Genomic DNA, 19,960 nt, shown 5'->3' with positions numbered 1-19,960 from the left:
TTTTCTGATTTAATGTATAGATCAAAAGCAGCATTTAGTGATTCTAAAAAAGTATGGTAAAACACTTCACTTTTCTTTACAGACAAAGGGGGAGAGAGAAATATTGATGTGAGAGAGAAACATTGTGCTGTTTACATCTCTTAAAAATGTTACTTTTTTTGCTTAATAATTCATTTATTCAGAGTGCAAAGATAACTTGTCTATTAAACTAAATTTATTACAAATTCATAATCTATCAGAATCTAATGTGATATAACCAAATCTCAAATATAAATATTTTTTAGTTTAAAATATTGTGCCCTAGCCCTGGCTGGTTTGGCTCAATAGTTAGAACATCGGCCCATGAACCAAAGAGTCGAGGGTTCAATTCTGGTCAAGGGCACATACCTTTGCTGTGGTTTGGTCCCCTGTCCTGGTCAGAGTTGTGCAGGGGACAACCAATCGATGTGTCTCTCTTGCATTGATGTGTTTCGCTCTCCCCCTCCCTCTCTGTCTGAAGATAAATAGAAAAATATGCTCCATTGAAGATTTATAAAAAATATATATAAAATTAAAAAAAAAATTGTGCCCTACATGCATTTTTGTGTCACTTTAATTGGGGGAGGGGGCTGAGAGAGGGCCTGCCTTTATTAATCTGAAGATCATAAAACTGAAGTTCACCGAGAGACATGCTCATATTTCTCTTAGATAATGCACAGAACCACCTAATGCCTTCTGAAAGGTAGAACATTCACCAATGAAGTATGGCATTACAGAGTATGAATAAGTAATGATTGATAAATATTTAGAACCCTGGCAATGCAACGAAAGAGAACACATGTTGGACGACTTTCCACAGCCACCCCAGAATCTCTCTGCAATTAAGATAATAGTGCGAATATAAAATTTTGATGCCCAATCAGCCTACTAGGATTATAAAGGCTGTGTGAAAAGTACCATCTGTCAACATGGAAGTGTGTACCCTCACAAATCCTAAGAACTACTGTGACATACTTAATTTTGAACACCAGAGGTACCATGATAAATAAGACATACTTTAAAGTTTGGTGAAGATGGTAGAAGACACAAAAAGGTAATTTGCTACTTTTTAAGCCCAACAATTCTCTGCTTTTTCTGAGAGGCTACTACTCCTCTGAGAGCAGCTGGATCTCTCAGTACCTATTTATATATCAATTATAAACTATGACAAAACACATGTAAGAATTGTCGGTGGGAACTGGCAATTGCCTAGGACATGCAGTGGTTTCTAACTTTCCCTCTCTGGCACCAGTATTTCTATTTTCAATGTCTCCTATGGAATGTCTAAAGGATAAAATGCTCTTGGGTGGGGGGGAGTTGGATGTACCTGTTAAAGGAGAAAGGCAGCGCCCACCCTGTGGTCGAGTACAATAAACAGAGGTGGAGGAAGTCCATTACTAGGGATGGATCCGGGAAGTTTCCAATAGAGGACGAAACTCACCATGGAGAGAGCTCTGAGCTCACATGACACTGCAGCATTCAGCTGGCAACAAAGTTCCGAGAGCTTTCCCTAGTAATCCATATTCCAGAAAGTCTCTGGACCCCAAGCCCAAAACATCACTTTCTTACCGATTGGTTAATACAACATAATCCCTCTGCTCTTTTTATATCTGTAAGAGAGACCAAAGAAATTTGAGGAAAACATCAAGGTTAACGTCAATAATCTGTTGGTCACAAAAGAAATGGAAAATACTAAACTAACCAAGAAGCCAAAAAACTGTTCCTCTGTCAAGACCTGCGATTCATTCTGCCCAAAGAGGGGAGTTTTCAATGAAGCAATTTAAACAGGGATCAAGCTGAGCGAGCGTCCAATGAAACACATCTGAGTTCGCTGGGACAGTCTCGTGTTGCCATAGCTGAGTCCCAGTTTCACAGTACTGCTGACCTTCACCACTGTGATATCTAAAACCAGCTGGTTTTCAATTTACTTTCGACTAACAGCTGCCATGAGCAACTACTGAAATTACATCACAGCAAAGCCACTCCCATTAACAACATAAACTCATCTTCATATTTTCACAGTGGTCATCACATAGAAAACAAAAAACCATTGAGAAACACACAGGCTTCTCTCTCCAGACTTGAATTTGTGTCTCCAAATGCTGGACATAATATCTTGGCCTTCAAAGCAAAAAAAAAATAAAAAAGCAAGAGAGTCCACGGCTGGATGGAACAGGCTGGGAAGTCACTACTTTCTGTGATTCCATGCTGCTGTTCATGAGAGACAAGCCGTGACAACATCTCACAAGGCTATGTCCTCTACAGTGAGTGCAACTGTGAAGAATGACCATGAACTACATATGGTGCTTTCGGCAAGCACTCAGCCATTGTTCTATTAAACACCTCTGATTTATCTTCCCTAGTCAAAACTGAAATATTTTAACCAGCAGTTGGCTGGCCTGTCCATCCTAAAAGTATACAAGGTGAAATTACATCTACAGAAACTTCTTGGCAACATTTCATAGAAGCACTTTGGTCAGAGGAAATTGAGACAAATTCCACTCTAATGTTCCTTTTCTATTCTCTTCCGAGTTTCAGAATATTCCAATTCATAAAGTTTTACTAAAAGGTTAAAAATAAATAGACAAGGGAGGGAAGAGATAAACCACAGAACTTGTATGCATGTATACATAACCATGGACACAGACAACAATGCTGGGGACGGGACAGGGTGGATCAGGAGGAGGGTGTCAATGTGGGGGGGGGACATCTGTACCAAAAATAAATTAATAAAAATATATAAAATAAATAGCCAAGTGAAAATTTTGAAGAGGTAATGATGTCAATTCTTGAGCAGTTTTCAAAAATAATCACAAAACAAATAGTACTAAACATAGAAACTATCTCTAAGGAAGCCCTTGTACCAAATACAAGATTAGTCAAGAAGCACTTGTCAGAAATGCCTGAGGTCACCAACACATGTCTAAACATTGTTGTGGCTAGATTATGTGGTAGCAACATATACTTGAGGACTAATAAAAACAACAGTGTGGCAGAACTCTAGAAATGGGAAGGACCTTGAAGCTCATCTAGTTAATTGCTTTTCCAAATTTGTTATTTTCTTAACACCCTTTTCCTAAACTGGAGAGTAACACCAATACATAAAAAGATAAAAGGAGCCCTGGCCGGTTTGGCTCAGCAGTTAAGGCGTCGGCCTGCGGTCCAGAGAGACCCGAGTTCGGTTCCCGCTAAGGGCACGTACCTCAGTTGCAGTTTGTCCCCGGCCCTGGTTGGTCGTGCGGGTGGCAGCCACTCGATGTGTCCCTTCACGTCGATGTTTCTCTCTCTCTTCCCCTCTCCCTCCCACTCTATCTGAACAAAAAATGGAAAAATGTCCTCGGGTGAGGATAAAAAAAAAAGATAAAAGGAGGGGCTATCCTCCCAGCCTTCGTCTCCTCAGCCGCAGCTGCCAGAGCTCCGGGAAGAGTACTGAATAGAGAGGACTGCACAGTAAGACCCCTGGAGGCTCTGAACCAGGACACACCTCTCCCAGCCCTGCTAATGGGCCTGCCAGTTCCCGAGGCTTCTTTCCATTGCAGCACGCCACCAAAGCAGAGACGCCTAAAAGAAATGTGATCTGTTACCGTCAAACTCAAAAGTACTTTCTTCATACTATGCAACCATTTAAAAATTCAAATTTCACAGTTAATCGCTTTGAGGGAAAAAGTTCAGATTTATTATTTTCCAAATGTTTTAATGTTTCAGAATGAGGACTGTTCCAATTTGCAGCTGAGGGACGTGCCTTCTCAATACTTCAGGTCTTCCCCACAGAGCTAAGGAGCAGAGAGATGGCCACAGCCATACTTCATGCCCCTTGTCCCTCACCTGTACGCAGGGACAGCAGCACTCTCCCCCTTCCTCTGACTGCCTGTGCACCTGCTGCTCCAGTCCCTGGCCTTTCCAAGTCTTAGTCTCTTACCTCAGACTGCTGGGTCACTTCATCTGAGAGAACTCGACCTTGACCCTGACCAATGTCCCCCTGGTCATCTCATAAACCTCACTCCTTTCCTCCTCACCCACCCTGCGTTCTCTTTCATCTTAACACTGATGACCACCTGATCTGTGTGTCTCATTCCCTCCTAATCTCGAGTGTAAGATGTATGAGTACTGCAGTAGAGACTCTGTTCACTAGTTTATCAAAAGCAACAGCTGTCAGCAGGCAGCAGGGTGCAGGAGGGAGAACCTGGGCTTCAGTGAAGCCCCGGTCACCTGACTAGGGTTCAATTTCCTGATTCCTGACACCTCTTAAGTTCCAAGTGTTCCTAGAGGTTTGTCTTTGGTGTTCTTGGTAGATCTACTTTAGGGGGATGGGAGGAGATAAAATCTTAAGGCTTTGCTGATCAATTTTAGGCTAACCATAGAAATACGATTCTGCAACCCTGAGCTCTGTTCCGATTGTCATGTTCCCTGGCCATCAACACGGTGTCCTTCCAGTTGCTCAAATTTATCATGACCCCAGCTCATTCCTAAATGTGTGGGTTCTTTTCAGTATCTTAAACAACTCTAAATAGTTATGTAGTTCACTCCTACAATATCCTCATGAAGTAAGCAGGAGCAGTATAGAAATGTTTTATAAGCTACAATCCATGAATTATGGCACCAGTGCAGGACAGAAATGGCACTTTCTCTTAATTTTCAACTAAAAACACTATTAAGCTCTTCTGTCCATTTACTCATATTGGAAGCATCTTTGGGAACACTAATATGAAAAGGTTGTTTGGCAACCCACAGTGACTTTCAATCTGTTATGATGAACAGCACAGCCATCAAAAATGAAGCTGAAACATCACCAAAACTGCACTGAAATAACTGAAAATGTAACATTACATAAATGTTCAATGTATTCATTATTTTGGGGAATACTGTAATAAACTTGGTTAGAATGCAATAAAGAATTGGAAATGTCTGTGAATCTGTAAGAAGAATATAAAAATAATATCTAACTTGCTATATACATTTATATTACAGATTAGCTAATCCAGTTTTAAAAATATATATTTAGAAGATCGTAAAACCAGCTTAAATTATGAATTCAAATCATCCTCACAGAAACTTTTAAGTTAATACTACCCATTCCAGTAAATAATTCAGTATTACTAACAAGTAAGAGAAAAGTGAAGGATTAATTTTATGTTTAACTTGTCTCCTACTCTTTCTAGTAGAAGGACTAAAGTATCAGTGAGATAACCCCTCCTCAGGAACATAAGCACAAGAAGCAAAGAGATGGTAAAGTTTATTAACCAGATAACTCAGATATTCAAAGTCAGAGCAGCCAAATTTTCAAGGAGTTCCACTAGGTTGGGAGAAAATGGGCAACTTGTGCATTCATTTGCTCATCCCAACATTTACTGAGTGCCCACTATGTATTAGGGACTTATATAGAAACCTGTTTGTATTGAGTTTCTAATACAGGTGCAAATTCAATAGTTTAATAGTCAATGCAATGCTCAATTCATACCACTTGATTTATTAAACAAAACTAGTAAATGTACATTTGGCTAATTACCAAGTAATACCAGGCATATGTCAGCACCATATACATTTAAATCAAAGTAAGTAAAATGGAAAATCCTGAGAACAGCAAGAAGGGGAATATGGCTAAAAGGCAACTAGAATAGAACTCTGTGAACCATGAAAGCTACAGCAAACATTGATCTTTTCTGTTTTCTTATATCTCGAACTCATTATATTTGAAAATGATAAAAGACCACTATTTACGAGAATCCTGACCAGTGGTCCTGAAAGCGTAGTCCAGCGGAATCGGCACCATCGTGGCCTACTGAACCAGGTGCGGGGGCAGGCATGGCGCTGGGTTCCACGCTCAACAATCCTTCCAGGTGATGCCCAGACACCAAAGGTTGAGAATCACTGTCCCAAAATAACAAATCAGAGGTAATATAATGAAAGTAAGTGCTTCATAATTACATACATAAAGATGAAAAATGAAGTTTGGCTTTATACTTATAGAAGATGTAATAAAAATGTTAAAGATAATAATTTCTTCTTAACTATAGGAATAGTTAAGCTTTGAGACTATCAGTAATTAACTAAAAAATATCATTTATTGGGTTTGGGATTAAAAATAGTTCAAAGTAAATGAATGGTGTAAGACTGCCAGGCTGCTAAAATTTCCATTTGAAAAATAGAAGATATTTCAATACTTGGAATGTCCAAAATTTTAACAGAACATGTCAGTGAGAAATGTAAAATGTGAATTTTCAAAACCAAATGTTAAAAAATTGCGAGTGCATCCCCACTAAGTAAATACAATTTGATAAAATATTACTTTACATATGAGAATATAATATCATTTTAAAGAAATTTACTTTATAAAGTTATCTAACAGGATTTACGTTTTGTAGCAAGTTCTTTTAGTTAGCCATTAAAATATGTGTTTATATGCCCTGGCCGGTGTGGTTCAGTGGTTGGAGCATCAGCCCACAAACCGAAGGGTCACAGGTTCAATCCCAGGCCCTGTTCAGGGTGTGTGCAGGAGGCACACAGATGTGTATCTCCCCACCACCACCCTGCCTCCTCCCTTCCTACCACTTTCTTTAAAAATCAATGAAAAAATATCCTAGGGAGAATTAACAACAACAAGAAAAGTTGTTTATAAATTCTCACGGTATTTTTGAAGCCTGGGTGCAACCAGAGGGGGATGACAGGTAAGGGGACCTGCAGCTGAAGCGTCAGGGTCAGCTGCCAACGAGACTACACCTGAGCAAATGAAAGCACGGAAGTCCCCGTTGCCGTGTCTTCCACAGGAGTTGACATGCGTCTATGAAACATCAGAAGCACAGCACGTACAGTTCACAACTTGGATACTGTTGATATCATCTGACAAATGTTACTTCCAGGAGCTTTTCCAATTCCTTCACATGTATTATGGCTCAAAGTTTTAATTAGGCTGAAAAATTCCTACGATCAAGCGGAGGCTGAACTGGATTTATGCAAAACAGATGTGAGTAGCAAGGCTAAGAGGTATAAGATGAGCCTCAAGTCTTGAACACGTCTTACCAAGAATTCCCACAGCATTCTTAAACATGTAAACAGAAGACCACAGAGCAGAAAGTCTCAAGGGTTTGTGCCAAAAGTTCATTTTATAACAGAGGGCTCACTGCTCTCTGCTTTTACGAATGTCTGCTTCCATTCTCCCCAGCCACCCCCACACAGCAGAGGCCGCGCCCCCATCGGCGCCCATGAGCACAGGAGGCTAGCACAGCTCTGTGAACCCCCTTGTCTCCAACAGCACCAAGTGCACTTGGGTATTTTGCTCAAGGGTAGCAGTTTTGTGTCTGACATGAGACGAGCTGGGCTGAGGGACTGGAGAGAAGGCCGATGGGGGCAGAAGTTCAATCAACTGCAGACCAGAAGGGACTGGACACTGGACAGTGCCAGGGAGACAGCAGAGGCAGGAACTGAAGGTGAGGCATTCTGTCACAGAACTGTAAAGCTCAAAGGGACTTGAGTGACAACTGAACAGTGGCTTTCCGCACAGAGCACTAGCGTGGGGATGCCAGCTCCAGCGTCTCTGAAAGCTCTTTGGGGAGCCCCACACGACGAGTAGGAAGATGCAGCAATCCCAGAAGGGACTAGAACCAGAGTTCTTATGAACTCTAGTCTTTAAAGGCAGCAAGTTGGATTTTAACAAACCTGGGGGTCGCAAACGTGTTTAGTCCACTACCTTATTCCCAGAAACCATCAAGATATCTGGTCAATTCACATCGTCAGTCAACCTGGATTATCCCAGTTCCTAAAATGATTGTTCTTATGTACTCCCTAAGATTTTGAGGCTTCATTATTATAGTCTTTTAAGTCTCTATGGATGGTCAACTCTTCATCATGAATGCAGTTAAGTAAAATAAAATAAATGGCTTCCATTTGACTCTATTTTACTTCGGTAATTGCTCTAGCCTTCAGAAAAACCTCAGTGACACTGTAAGCATAATCAAATGTGCTTTACAAATATTGCCTAGAACCTGCCCAGTGCCGACGACCATGCTCCTGAAGTGCCTATTTGGGAAAGCCCCTGTGTGACCACACAAATGATCCTGTAGTCTTAAAGATACTAAGCATTGCCCTGGCCGGTTTGGCTCAGCGGTTAGAGCGTCGGCCTGCGGTCCAGAGAGATCTGGGTTCGGTTCCCGCTAAGGGCACGTACCTCAGTTGCAGTTTGTCCCTGGCCCTGGCTGGGTTGTGAGGGTGGCAACCACTCGATGTGTCCCTTTCACGTCGATGTTACTCTCCCCACCCCCCCCCCGACTCTATCTGAACAAAATATCAAAAAAAAAAGATACTAAGGATCGAAAAGTGGAAAGGTCAAGGTCATAATCTGCACTAGGCAAGAAAACCTTACCTAGCTGATACTGTCCTTGTGCCAAGAAGGTAATATGAACATGAATCAAAACCAACACAATTTGGAGACACTGAAATACTAAGCATGCACCTTTTAACAAAACTAATGAAACTTGGTTTTTGCCTCCATTGAATTAAATCTGCCTCTTTGACAAAACACTTAACATCAGATGGCAAGACAAGAGTGAGGAAGTCCTGGAGCACAGCTAGTTCGCAGTGCTGAAGGCTAGCCCAGTTGGCTGGATGTGCGCTGTGAAGGATGTCAGCAGGGTGTGCAAGCAGCTGCTGCATGCAAACCACAAGCAGGGAGACTGCAGGGCTGGGAGGGAGAAATTGTGAAGAAGCACTAAAGCACAGCTTGGAGTACTGCGGCATCTGCGGATGCTGAGAACAGAAGCATGTACACCAACCTGGCATGTAGCAATTAGAAATACAGTGGTTCATTTTAAGGGACATCGTGGATACCCAGAAAGGCCGAAAAGGCAGAGGTGCAAGGCAATAATAAACGTAGGGTTTTTGTTGTTGTTTTGTTTTAAGTGAAAGGGTTGTCATTGGTAATGTCAGCCTTTTTGGTTACACATCTCAGAAGTCAAATTGCCCACTTGAAGCCAGAACTCAGGAGGCCTGGGGGTAGCAGTCAAGAAGCCCACCCCAGGGAGCACAATGTTGCCAGAGTGCTCCTGAGCCAGGACATCCTTGGGGAGTTTGGAGGATGCTTGTTGTCCCTGCCAAGTTCAATCTAAAACCCATCTCTGCCCAGCTCTAGCAGCTATGATCAATGTTCCTAGCTTCTGAGGTCTCAAACAAAGCAACAGCTCTACAAAATGGCTCCTAGTCAGAGGCAGCCTCAGGTGGCAGAGTGGAAGCGAGGAGGCTAGGCATTGAGGTGTGGGGTCTGTCGTAACCCTCTGCTGTCCATTCAGTTTGAAACAGAGCTGCTGACAAGAATGATGAGATAGCTCCTAAAGGCATAACTGTCATAGTAGATCAGAATGTAAATAAACACCTTTCCATTATTCCATACCCTTTCCCAGATACCTACATCCCTCTGAATTTCTTCTCTCTAATACTGAAGTCTAATGTTCTCGTAGAGGAAACCTTTTCTAATTAAGAATGGAAATCACTTCTCAGAGTGGCCAACCCTTACAACTTCTTCACCAATACACAAACTTCCACAGCCTGTTAAAAATATAAAAGTTAACACATAAGACTGATTTATATATTTATATTGCAAAGGATGAAAAGGTAGGAATGTCTCTAGTCTACCTCTATTATAAGAAATTTATCTTCTTCCACTTACAAATAGAACACAATAACTGTTGCCACAAAATTCCCATAAAATTAGTTAGATCACAAAGAAATGTTATCTTTTATTATAACTGGTCAAGGATTATTACTTTTTTACCATTACTTCCCACACAATTTTATAAATATTACCAAATATCAAAGGCCTTTTGTAGAGGAAAAAACACAGATAAGTGGGAATACTGAAAATTAAGACCACTGAATTCATTTATTGGTTTATGTGTGAGGTACCTCGCCCAGTACCACGGGGAACAGAACAGTGAATTAGAAGCTAATGCTGACTTCAAAGAAATTAAGTTCTGAAGTAAATAATAAGACATATGGTCAAAAACACACTGTTAAAAAGCATTTGAGGTAATTAAAGGAAGTACAAATGAAGTGGGAAATGGTGTGTACACACACGTGTGTGTGTGTGTGTGTGTGGGGGGGGTGCTGGATATCAGGAAGGAACCCATTCTTGAAAGAAATGCTTGAACAGGGTCTTGAAGGGTACAAAGCCTTTGTACCATGAATAAAGAAATGAGAAGACACTTCGAGGCAGAGTGAAGCGCACAGTCAGCAAGAATGAAGACAACATACTGAAGGATGTGTATAGAGATAATGATCAGTCCAGTTTGGCTGAATGACAAGATGCATGAAGGGGGATAGTAGTTCAATCCTGGGAAATGCAAGAATGACCAGACTTTCAGATTAGGCCAAGAAGTCTGACCCTGTATGAAGTATGATGGGCATCAGGGTTCCAAGAAAAATATCTGAACGAGAGAGTGACATCATCACCTTCATGTTTCAGGAAGACCACTTCAGCTACATTGTGTTAGGCAGACTGGAAAGAAGAGGGGGCAGGAGGCCTTGCCTGGGGCTTCTCCCAGATGTTGGGGTAGGAGAAAAAATGGAAGTGGGGATTGAACTGAGACTGTAGGTTTCAGAATATTACAGAAATAAGCCAAATAAGTCAACAAAACATGATAACTAACTGGACATGAGGGAAGAGGAAGGAAACAAATCAGAGATGAGTTATGGTTTTATGTCTGATATCAAAATGAAACTAGGAAAAATAAGAGGAAGAGCCAATGCTAAGAGCTCAGCTTGGACATATCAGGTTCACAGGTCTGGTAATTCACTCTGATGAAGACGGTCAGCAGAAAAATAGAAAGAACCTAATCTAGAATCACAACTTCATCAGCTACAGGCTGCTTTAGTTTGGCCCAGGCTCCAGCCCCAAAGTGGCGAGAGCAGTTCCACAGTCCAGGGTGCCCTGGGACAACAAAGGAAAGCTAGCTCGATCACGCACGCTGGCAAGGACTCCACGGCTGAACGAAGCCATAGACTCTGACTTGGAGGTACTTCAGTGAAAAAAATGGAGGCTATTACCATCTGCAGGATTATATTTTTCCATGGCATTGCTGCTAAGTTAAATAAGAACTGCATTTTCTGTTGCTCACGGAAACAAAATATCTATAAATAGAGAAGATTTTGTGCCTTTTCTTTATAGAATTCAGGTTTTAATGAGGATGCATTGTCTTTATTTATTTATTTTTGCTATTATGCATGTTTACTAAAGAACGCAAACATACTTGTAAGGCAAAAATAAACATTTCTGCACGATTAGCAATAGATCTTGACTGGTATAATCAACAAGGTTGTCATTACTGGCAGTAAGGATGATTGCTTTCTCTACAGAAGCCACTGAGCTGACCGGGGCTCACATTTGCTGTGCTATGGGTGCACGCACCGCACTGCGGGTAGGACGTTCTAGCCTCTTGTGGTAGAGAAATGATGGCAGTGCTAAAAATAGAGTAATTAGGAAACAAACATGCAAGATAAGTCTGCCCTGATTATTCATGAATGTAAAATATACTAAATTGCTTTATATACTGTCCATAAAAATGCCAACAATTTGCTATTGAGCATGACTTTCATGACTACTTTCATGACTACTTTCTCTAGCATTGGACGGTACTTATAACTTTCTAACATTTCTGGGAGATTACTACCTCACTTTCTGGTAACTGTGACATTAGTGTGCACAAAAATAGAATCAGAAATTGCAAATTCAGGTCTGGAGAGATGATACTTTGTTCAGTTCATGCATCCTACTTTCTAACTCCCAATCTCTATTGTCTTTGTGCTCCGATATCCTTCCTTTTATTTAAGAAGTCTGACAAAAATCTATGGGTAAGGGCAGTTTTTTACTTGGTCCAAGTATTACCCATTTTTTCCTCCAGAAGTAATTGACCTTGTTTCTAACCAAGTGGATGAAGAATGAGACTAAGACATGGACATGATTTATAACACATTGTCAGGAAGTCAGGCCATGGAGCGTTCAAACTGCAGTAGGGGTCGGTGGTGCTTTGCTCTGCCACCCACACAAATACACATTTTCCTCCAGGCCAGTGGCTATGTGCCCAATTACCCTTGAGGATTATCAGAACACTGACCTCTGACATTCTAACTTAAGTGCAGACACGTGTTAAATATAATCTGGCCAAAACTCAGTAGTGTCACAGTTTCTCTAGACCTAGAGACACAACTGGGTCACAAGGAGTGAACATGTCCTAAGAATAAGCTAGGAAACTGAGCAAGGTGGGTCAATGCCATGCCTCACTGACAGAGGTACAGGATGGGCAGGGTGCTCAGCAGAAAGGCTGCTGGGCCAGCTCTGGGTTTATCATGGGGGCCTCACTGGAACACTGCCCACTTGGACTGGTGGCTGTGCAGCCTCATGCAATGTACACAACTACAGTGCTCAGGAAAAGTTCCATTCTATAGGGGTCCATTTTTTAATTTTAAAAAATGTCAAATTTATTCTTAGGCATTTAAAATCAAGCTTCATAAACCTTCCCCATTAACCACCATACTAAGTTGCTCAAACATGTGGGGACTGTAAAGTAACTGCTATTGTGGATCCCCACTGCAGCCTCTTTCAGGGGGAGGATTTTACTGTTCTTATTGTATATGCATCCACACTTCATTTTAATACGGGAGCCCAGAACTGATGTACTAGTCCCATGGCCTCAATCCCTGGGGGACAAGGGCAGCTCTGCTCTTTTGTGACCACAGGCTGTATGATGTCAGCATTGGCAGCTGTGCTGCAGAAAGCCACACCTGGTCAGGAGAAGCAGAGCAATGGCATCCCCCCAAGTCTCCCACCTCTGGAGAAGAAAGCCACTCACAACCCCCCACTGCTGAACAAGAGGATCAGAAGTGTATAGAAGAGCAAAGCAGAGCACAGTAAGTTCTAGAACAGCTAAGACTGACTGCCCTACCAACTTATCTCCATGGTTTAACACTGGGATCCCCAGGCATTAGAAGAAAGATGATTAGATGGCCACCATCAGCATAATAAACTGGATCTCCAATGATTATAACCACTAGAGGGATGCTGAAAAGAAAACCGAAACCCGGAAACAAAATTACTTTTCACAACAGAGTTAACATTTTTGGAACACTATGTAAAACTAATAGCATAATGAAGTGTTAATACTTTTAAGTGGTTCACAACAACAATTCTGAAACAAAGTACCAAAATACAGAGTCTATCGTGAGAATGGAGTGAAGACTGTAAAAATGTTTTTCATGTCTGAATAGATTTTTTTGCCCATCTCAAATCACTTTGAAACTCTAACTTTATATTCACATTCATTTAAAAATGTATGGGAAGCTGTACAATTCAGAATCGTCCAATTTTGTCCTTCCTCACACTGCCTCAAGGCAGTCATCCACTCATAACACACGGCTTTCCCTTCCCTACTATCCTTTCCTCACTCTCTTTCGCTACATTCCATAGGGAAGTTTATAATACTCATAAAATACAGATGAATCTTTGAGTTCTACCATGCCCTTATTTTGTTGATTTGTTTTGGGGGCTTTTGACTATATACTGAGAAAGTACTGTTTACTGGGATTTAAAAAACTGAATCAGTATTTGAAATATAATGTCTGGCCTGCATCTCATTTCAGAAAAGTTAATGCTATTAAATATTTCCTATGAATCGGATAGTGCTGAGCACTTTACATATCATGTCACTTAATCTTCAAGACAAAGCTGAGTTAGTTACACTATCCCTGTTTCACTGTTGAGAATACCAAAGCAAGGAGTGAAATAACCTACCTAAAGGTCACACCCCAGCAATTGAGTCTGTATTCAAGCCCAGGTCTACACTTTAAGTTTCCAGAAAAACTAGGAGACCATTTTCTAAAGCTACATTTTAAAGAATTAGAAGATTTTTTTTTTTTTAAGAGGCAATAACTCTCCTTAGTCAGTATTTATTTTCTCCATGTGGTTTATATCTAGCACTGGCCAAGCAAAACCAAGGAAACTAAAAAGGAGTATGGAAAGCAGGCAAGAGGGATGGGAACTTGGAGCTATAAACTAGGCAAAGAGCCAAGGAGAAAAAAAAGGGCACTAAAAAATGTAGCCCAACTCAGAGTAGCAAAAGTTATCCTGTCACTGTAGTCATTAAACATATGTTTAAACTGATATCAATTTACCATAATGAAAGGTTGAAAATTCATATATACAACTGTCCTTTTTTGACGTATGACTATCTTCAATGGCTACATAGACGTCTACTGTATGATGTATTAACATAATATTCAGATTTATAGTTTTTAATACTCCAAACAACTCAGTTGAAAACAATCTGTCCACGTGAGTGATTGCTGCCTTACAGCACATTAGAACGCGAGGAACAAAGGTGCTTTGGATTTTTTAAGGCTGCTGATGCCTACTGCCAACTTCCTCAAGGAGGAGTGGTGGCAAGGTGAGCTCGAGTATCTGACCCTCAACAGTTCGAGAGGATGGGGTCCTAGAATTCTTTCCAGTCTTTCTCAGTCTGAAAAAAATGATACAATATTGCTTTAATCACTTTCTTTTATTACCCAGAAGGCGTAAGTAAAAACAAACAAACATAAAAATAGACGACCATTATCTAATCTCATTAAGCTTTAAAAAAGTCCCCACAAAACCCTAGAGGGAGGAAGCATCCTCACTTCATTGGTAAATAACCAGATTCAAAACAGTTAAAGTATTTCAAAATTTACAGGAGAATCAAATAGCAAAACTAAAATTTCTATTTGGTTTTTAATAACTGTTTACTTACACATTAAAAGAAATGTTAAGTGCATTTTATCTATAATAAGAATATTTAGTGCCTTGAAGAAGTCTTTGCAGTTGGTTTAGAAAATTTTATACTAAAATTTCTAAATAAAAAATAACTGAATAATGAAAGTAATCTACTATCATATTTTAAATTATTTTTTTACTCTCTATGATTACCTAGTTCGAATATTTTATTTCAAAACAAATCATCCTTAATGTTATTAATCAACACTTCAGACATATCAGTTTCATAATTTGCTCATCTACTTTTAAATAACTAAGGTGTTTTTAAATTACTTATTCATACTATTGCAAATAACTTTCTATTTCACAGCATATTTTGGCACAGTTGATATTTCCACTGAACTTCAGGTAAGACTATAAAAGGTCACTTTTTTTTTTTTTTTTTACTACTAAGACGTCTTTTTGGTTTAAACTGAACTCATTTCCCCTTCCACAGTTTAAAACATTTTTAATACTGAGGTGAAATGACTTTAAGAATGCACATAATAAAAATACATAACCTCTTGTCCTAAAGTGCTGAAAATAGAGCAAAATGCCTAAAGTCGTGTAATAAATGAGTATCTTGAGTTGAAGTATAATGAGAAATATGCTAAGTGCAAACAGCTTTTCCCTCTTCATCAGTGAATCATTTAAAGTTCCTACATTTTAAGAAGAAAATGAACCAAGTTTTATATTGGCAAGAGTCTGCCCACTTCCTGAAGTCTGAAAATGTCAGCCTCATTTTAAATGAAATTTCCACCCCTGGATGCCATTCCCTTCCCAAAAGACCGAAAGATATTAGCATGCAATCAATAATCACACGGGAGAATGAAAGGGGATTGAGAGAAGGGATCTGCAGGAGGCAGGAGTGTGGAAGGAGGAAAGAGAGGAAACCGCTGGTCAGGCCTAGACCAGCGAGCATTCCTGACAAGTGAGCAGGCACACATGAATCAGAGGCTGGGGTGAACCCTACTCACTGCCAGCATCAAGTGCTTGACACCACAGGGACTAGAGACTTTCTGAGACTTTCTTAAATCCCCCAATTTGCTAGCATCATTGTACTGTGGAATGTATCTCCTGATAGGCAGGCATGTTGGGGATCCCTCCACTCCCTTGATGAGGGTTACTAAGGTGCAAGGACCTTGTGAAGCAGGCCTAGAGAACAACCAGCCCAGTCTGGAGCAGGAAAGCCGAGGGCCAGCCCCATGGGGTGGGTGGTCAAAAAAGGACAATGGAACTCACTTCTCTGCCCATGAGGCGGCAGAAGGGCATGGGAAGAGTCGGCCATATATCAAAACAAAATTAAGGACGTGGAACAATGAGGCAAATATTTCTACAAGAGGGGAAAAAACTTGTATTATAAAAAAGACAACAGACTACTTGGCTAACTAATATTTAATTTATTTACATTGTCAAAATATAAATAATATTTACACTGTCAAAATAATGCAAACAATGAATAGTGATTTAATTTTTTAAAACTGTAACAACAGTATTAGAAAAATGGAAGGTGGAAGGTAGACGTTTTCACTTTCATAATAATTAGATAATGTCTAATATTGATGATTCAAAATAGTATGACCATGCTATTTAGAGATAAAGAGATGAAGATATGAAAAACACAAAACAAACAAAAACCCCTACACAGCTAGAACGACTGAAAGTGTACGCCTCTGGGAAAAGAATGAGGCAAGCGGGGTTCAGAGGGCTGTTTACTATATGCCTTTCAGTACTGTTTGACTTTACTTGCACATTAATTTAAAAGAATTTTTAAAAGTTGAAACAGTAACAACATTAGAAATTGCTTGGTAAACAGTGTCAGTAGGCAGGAGAAACTAAAGTGCTATGCATAGAACGTGCACGCAGCGCGATCTCATTTTATAAGGAATCAAGGCCAACGCGCCAGTTCTAAATGGTGAAGTGTTAGATAGTCTACCCTTTTTATTATTCCATATTTTCTACTGTAAACATATATAGCACTTTTATAAGAAGGGGAAAAAACGTTCACTTAAAAAAATAAGCAGGAGGAAAGTGGTCAGCTGGCAATGGAACTTAAGAAAAAGCAGACAGAAAGATAAAAGGAAACACACACACACAATCATTTCCTAACAGCAAGGAAGAGAAGAAATGGGGCCAAGTGTTGCTGGGCAAGATGATGTGTGAAAAACCTTCACTAGGAAATCAGAGTTTGTCCCGAGCAAAACCTGAGCAGAGCAGTGGGAGGAAAAGGCAGGGCTCTGGGAGCTGAGCAGAGAACAGGGACCAAGGGAGAGGAAGCATGGGATCCTAACTGTGAAATACTGTCCTAACTGTGAGAGGGAACAGGGAGCCCAGGCCGATTCTCAGCAGGTAAAGGCAGGTTTCTGGTTGTTAAAATCTGGGGAGATGGATGTTTGAGAAAAGAAGCCAATGGAAAAGTGACAGAATAAGAGAAGAAATGATTTCCCAGTTAAAAAAAAAAAAAAGAAAAAGAAGACAATTTAGCTTCTAATTTTTACAAAGCTTAGTTCCCACTGAGTAGTTGACTATATTCTGTCATTTGGAACAAAGCAAACAAAGAACCCAAGAGGACAACGCACTGGTCATTTGTTATGGATCTTAATGAAAAAGGGAAGAATTTTTACTATGACTACTATGTAAGTCAAAAGTTAGCATTATTCACAAGAATACTTAATCATGTTAAAGAACTGTATGGAGGTTCCTCAAAAAATTAAGAATAGAGTTACCATATGACTCAGCAATTCCTCTCCTATTTATCTACCCCGAAAATATGGAAACATTCAATCGCAAAGATACATACATGCACCACTACATTCACTGCAGCATTATTCACAATTGCCAAGACACAGAAACAACCAAAGCAGCCTTTGATAGATCACTGCATAAAGATGTGGTACATATATACAATGGAATACTATTTAGTTATAAGATGAAATACTGCCATTTGTGAAAACATAGATGGACCTTGAGGATATTATGCTAAATGAAATAAATCAAGCAGAAAAAGCTAAGAACCATATGATGTCACTCATATTTGGGATATAAAACCGAAACTCATAGACACAAACAACAGTATGGTGGTTACCAGAAGGAAGGGGGTGGGGGCCAAATATATAGTGATGGAAGATGATCTGACTTTGGGTGGTGGGCACACAATACAGTATACAGGTCATGCATCATAAAAAGTGTACACTTGAAACCTATAATCTTACTAACCAATGTCACCCAAATAAAGTTAATTAAAAAGCAAAATTAAAAAAATAAAAATAAAATAATTACTCTATAATGCTAATCAAGTTGATTAACAAGCTGGTATGCTTGATAACATTTGCAAAATAAATAATCTTTTATTACAGTTAAATTTTAAAACAAAGATGGGGTTTTAAATCTTACTTAGCAAGTATTGGGGAGGGGCAAGATGATGAAAAATGTGTTTGGTATGACCCACTTTATTTTTTTAAGTGTTGTACGAGCTAGTATTTCTACCATTAGCTGCATATTAGAATCACCCAAGGAGCTATTAAGAATACCAACGCCAGGGTCCCACCCCACAGATTCTGGGTTACTTGGTCTGGGACAGGGCCTGGGCACTGGGATTTTTGATAACCCTTCCTGACCTCCTGCCCAAACGATTCTATGTATACTAAAGAGAAAAGTATGAAAGGGCCGGTCTCACAAGTCTTCATTTTCTACTTTGCGAATTTCTGTATTGTTTGACTTCCTAAACAATGAGAATATACTACCTCTATAATTTAAATAGAAGTACTTCTATTTAAAAAAATTACAAAAGGAATACCTCTTTCTAGACTTGATAATGATTTCAGTAGGGAAAATACATTTTAAATTGTTACAATGCTCATTTTTCTGTTAGAGGGTGTTTTAGAAAACATCAAATCCTGTGTACTTGCGAGTATGAAGGTGAATAAGAAGCAGTGCGGGCACATCTCAATGAGGGGAAAGACATGAGACAAATCTTTGGGGGCTTCATCTGCCCTATGAGGTTCTGGCTTCACTCTGCAGGCAACTGAGGCCACTTGAATACTTTCAATCAGGGAAGTGACATGATGTGGACTCTGGATGGATGAAGTCTGAACTGTGGAAGGCAAAACTATAAAGTTAAAAGAAGTAAATATTGGAGATCATCTCTGAAGCTTGGGGGTAGGGAAGGACTTAAAATGTACAAGCTATAAGGCAAAATAAAATAAAATAAATGAAAAAAAATTTGATAGCACACTTAAAGGTTTCTTTTCAGTGGATCAAGTTTACAGGCAGATGAGAGATTAGATTTTTGCAATACTCTGAGAGGGGACTAACAGTCAGAATATGAGAATGCCCCTCAAATCAACATAGGAAGATGAGAACCCAAAGCATAAAATGGGCAAAGGCTATAAATAAGAAATTTACAGAAGAGGATAACCTCAAAAAAGATAACAAGCAGATGAAGAGATGAAGAAGTTCACAAGTAGTCAGAAAAATATAAATTAGAAATGATATATTTTATACCTGATAGACTGGCAAAAATTAGAGAGCTGGACCATGCCAAGTGTTGGTAAGGTGTGGGGATGCGGTCCTTTTAGAGAAAGTCAGGCATGGCTTCTGCGAATCAAATGTACTCAGAGTCTAGGACCCAGCAATTCGAGTCCTAGGCAGAGTTCCCAAAGAGTGTCACACAGGTCCCAGGGGACATGTAGTCCACTTTGTGATGGTGGAGAGGTGGAAGCATTCTAGATCCCAATCACAGAAGGAGTGGATAGGAAAAAAGGGATGAATGCACATCACAAAATACTCAGCTAAAGTCAGAATCAATAAGAAATACTCACACAGGGCCAGGGACAGATTTGAGTGAAAATATTAACTGAATGAGAACAAAATCATTTATATAACAATTTACATAACAAAATATCCATTACACAAGAGTGCATACGAACAAAAAGAATCACACTAAAGACATTAGAGTAAATGCCTATGGTAGTAGAGGGGGTTTAATATGTAGGGAATGGTGATAACAAGAGTTAATAAATAAAATACTGGTTTGGCCCAGACCAATGATGACAAAATGCCACCAACTGAGAGGTATGAATAAGTGCACCCAAAGTCCAACTAAAAAACTTGTACAAAATAACGATTAGCAACATGAATGAGTGAGGAGAATAAACAGAAGGCACTTCGTCAGTCTCC

At 39.8% G+C, this 19,960-nt stretch overlaps 1 protein-coding gene across 7 annotated transcripts in view; it reads right to left on the bottom strand.

Moving 5' to 3' along the window:
• PKP4 (plakophilin 4) overlaps positions 1-19,960 on the bottom strand; it is a 235,467-nt gene that overhangs the window by 178,274 nt on the left and 37,233 nt on the right. Inside the window, exons 1-3 of one of the 7 annotated variants that reach the window (XM_036253917.1) lie at positions 9,416-9,465; positions 5,749-5,886; positions 3,503-3,579 (exon numbers count right to left, since the gene is read on the bottom strand). The exons of the other annotated variants lie outside the window; for them this stretch is intronic. Coding sequence (XP_036109810.1) covers positions 3,503-3,579; positions 5,749-5,822 — 151 coding nt within the window. The 5' untranslated portion in view covers positions 5,823-5,886; positions 9,416-9,465. Of the gene's footprint in view, positions 1-3,502; positions 3,580-5,748; positions 5,887-9,415; positions 9,466-19,960 lie in introns of those variants that run through there. 7 annotated transcript variants of the gene reach the window in all.

The sequence above is a fragment of the Molossus molossus genome, unplaced genomic scaffold (assembly GCF_014108415.1).
Source record: "Molossus molossus isolate mMolMol1 unplaced genomic scaffold, mMolMol1.p scaffold_m16_p_11, whole genome shotgun sequence".
Classification (NCBI taxonomy): domain Eukaryota; kingdom Metazoa; phylum Chordata; class Mammalia; order Chiroptera; family Molossidae; genus Molossus; species Molossus molossus.
The sequence above is the reverse complement of the archived record's forward strand: the minus strand, read 5'-3'. Positions and strand labels throughout refer to the sequence as shown.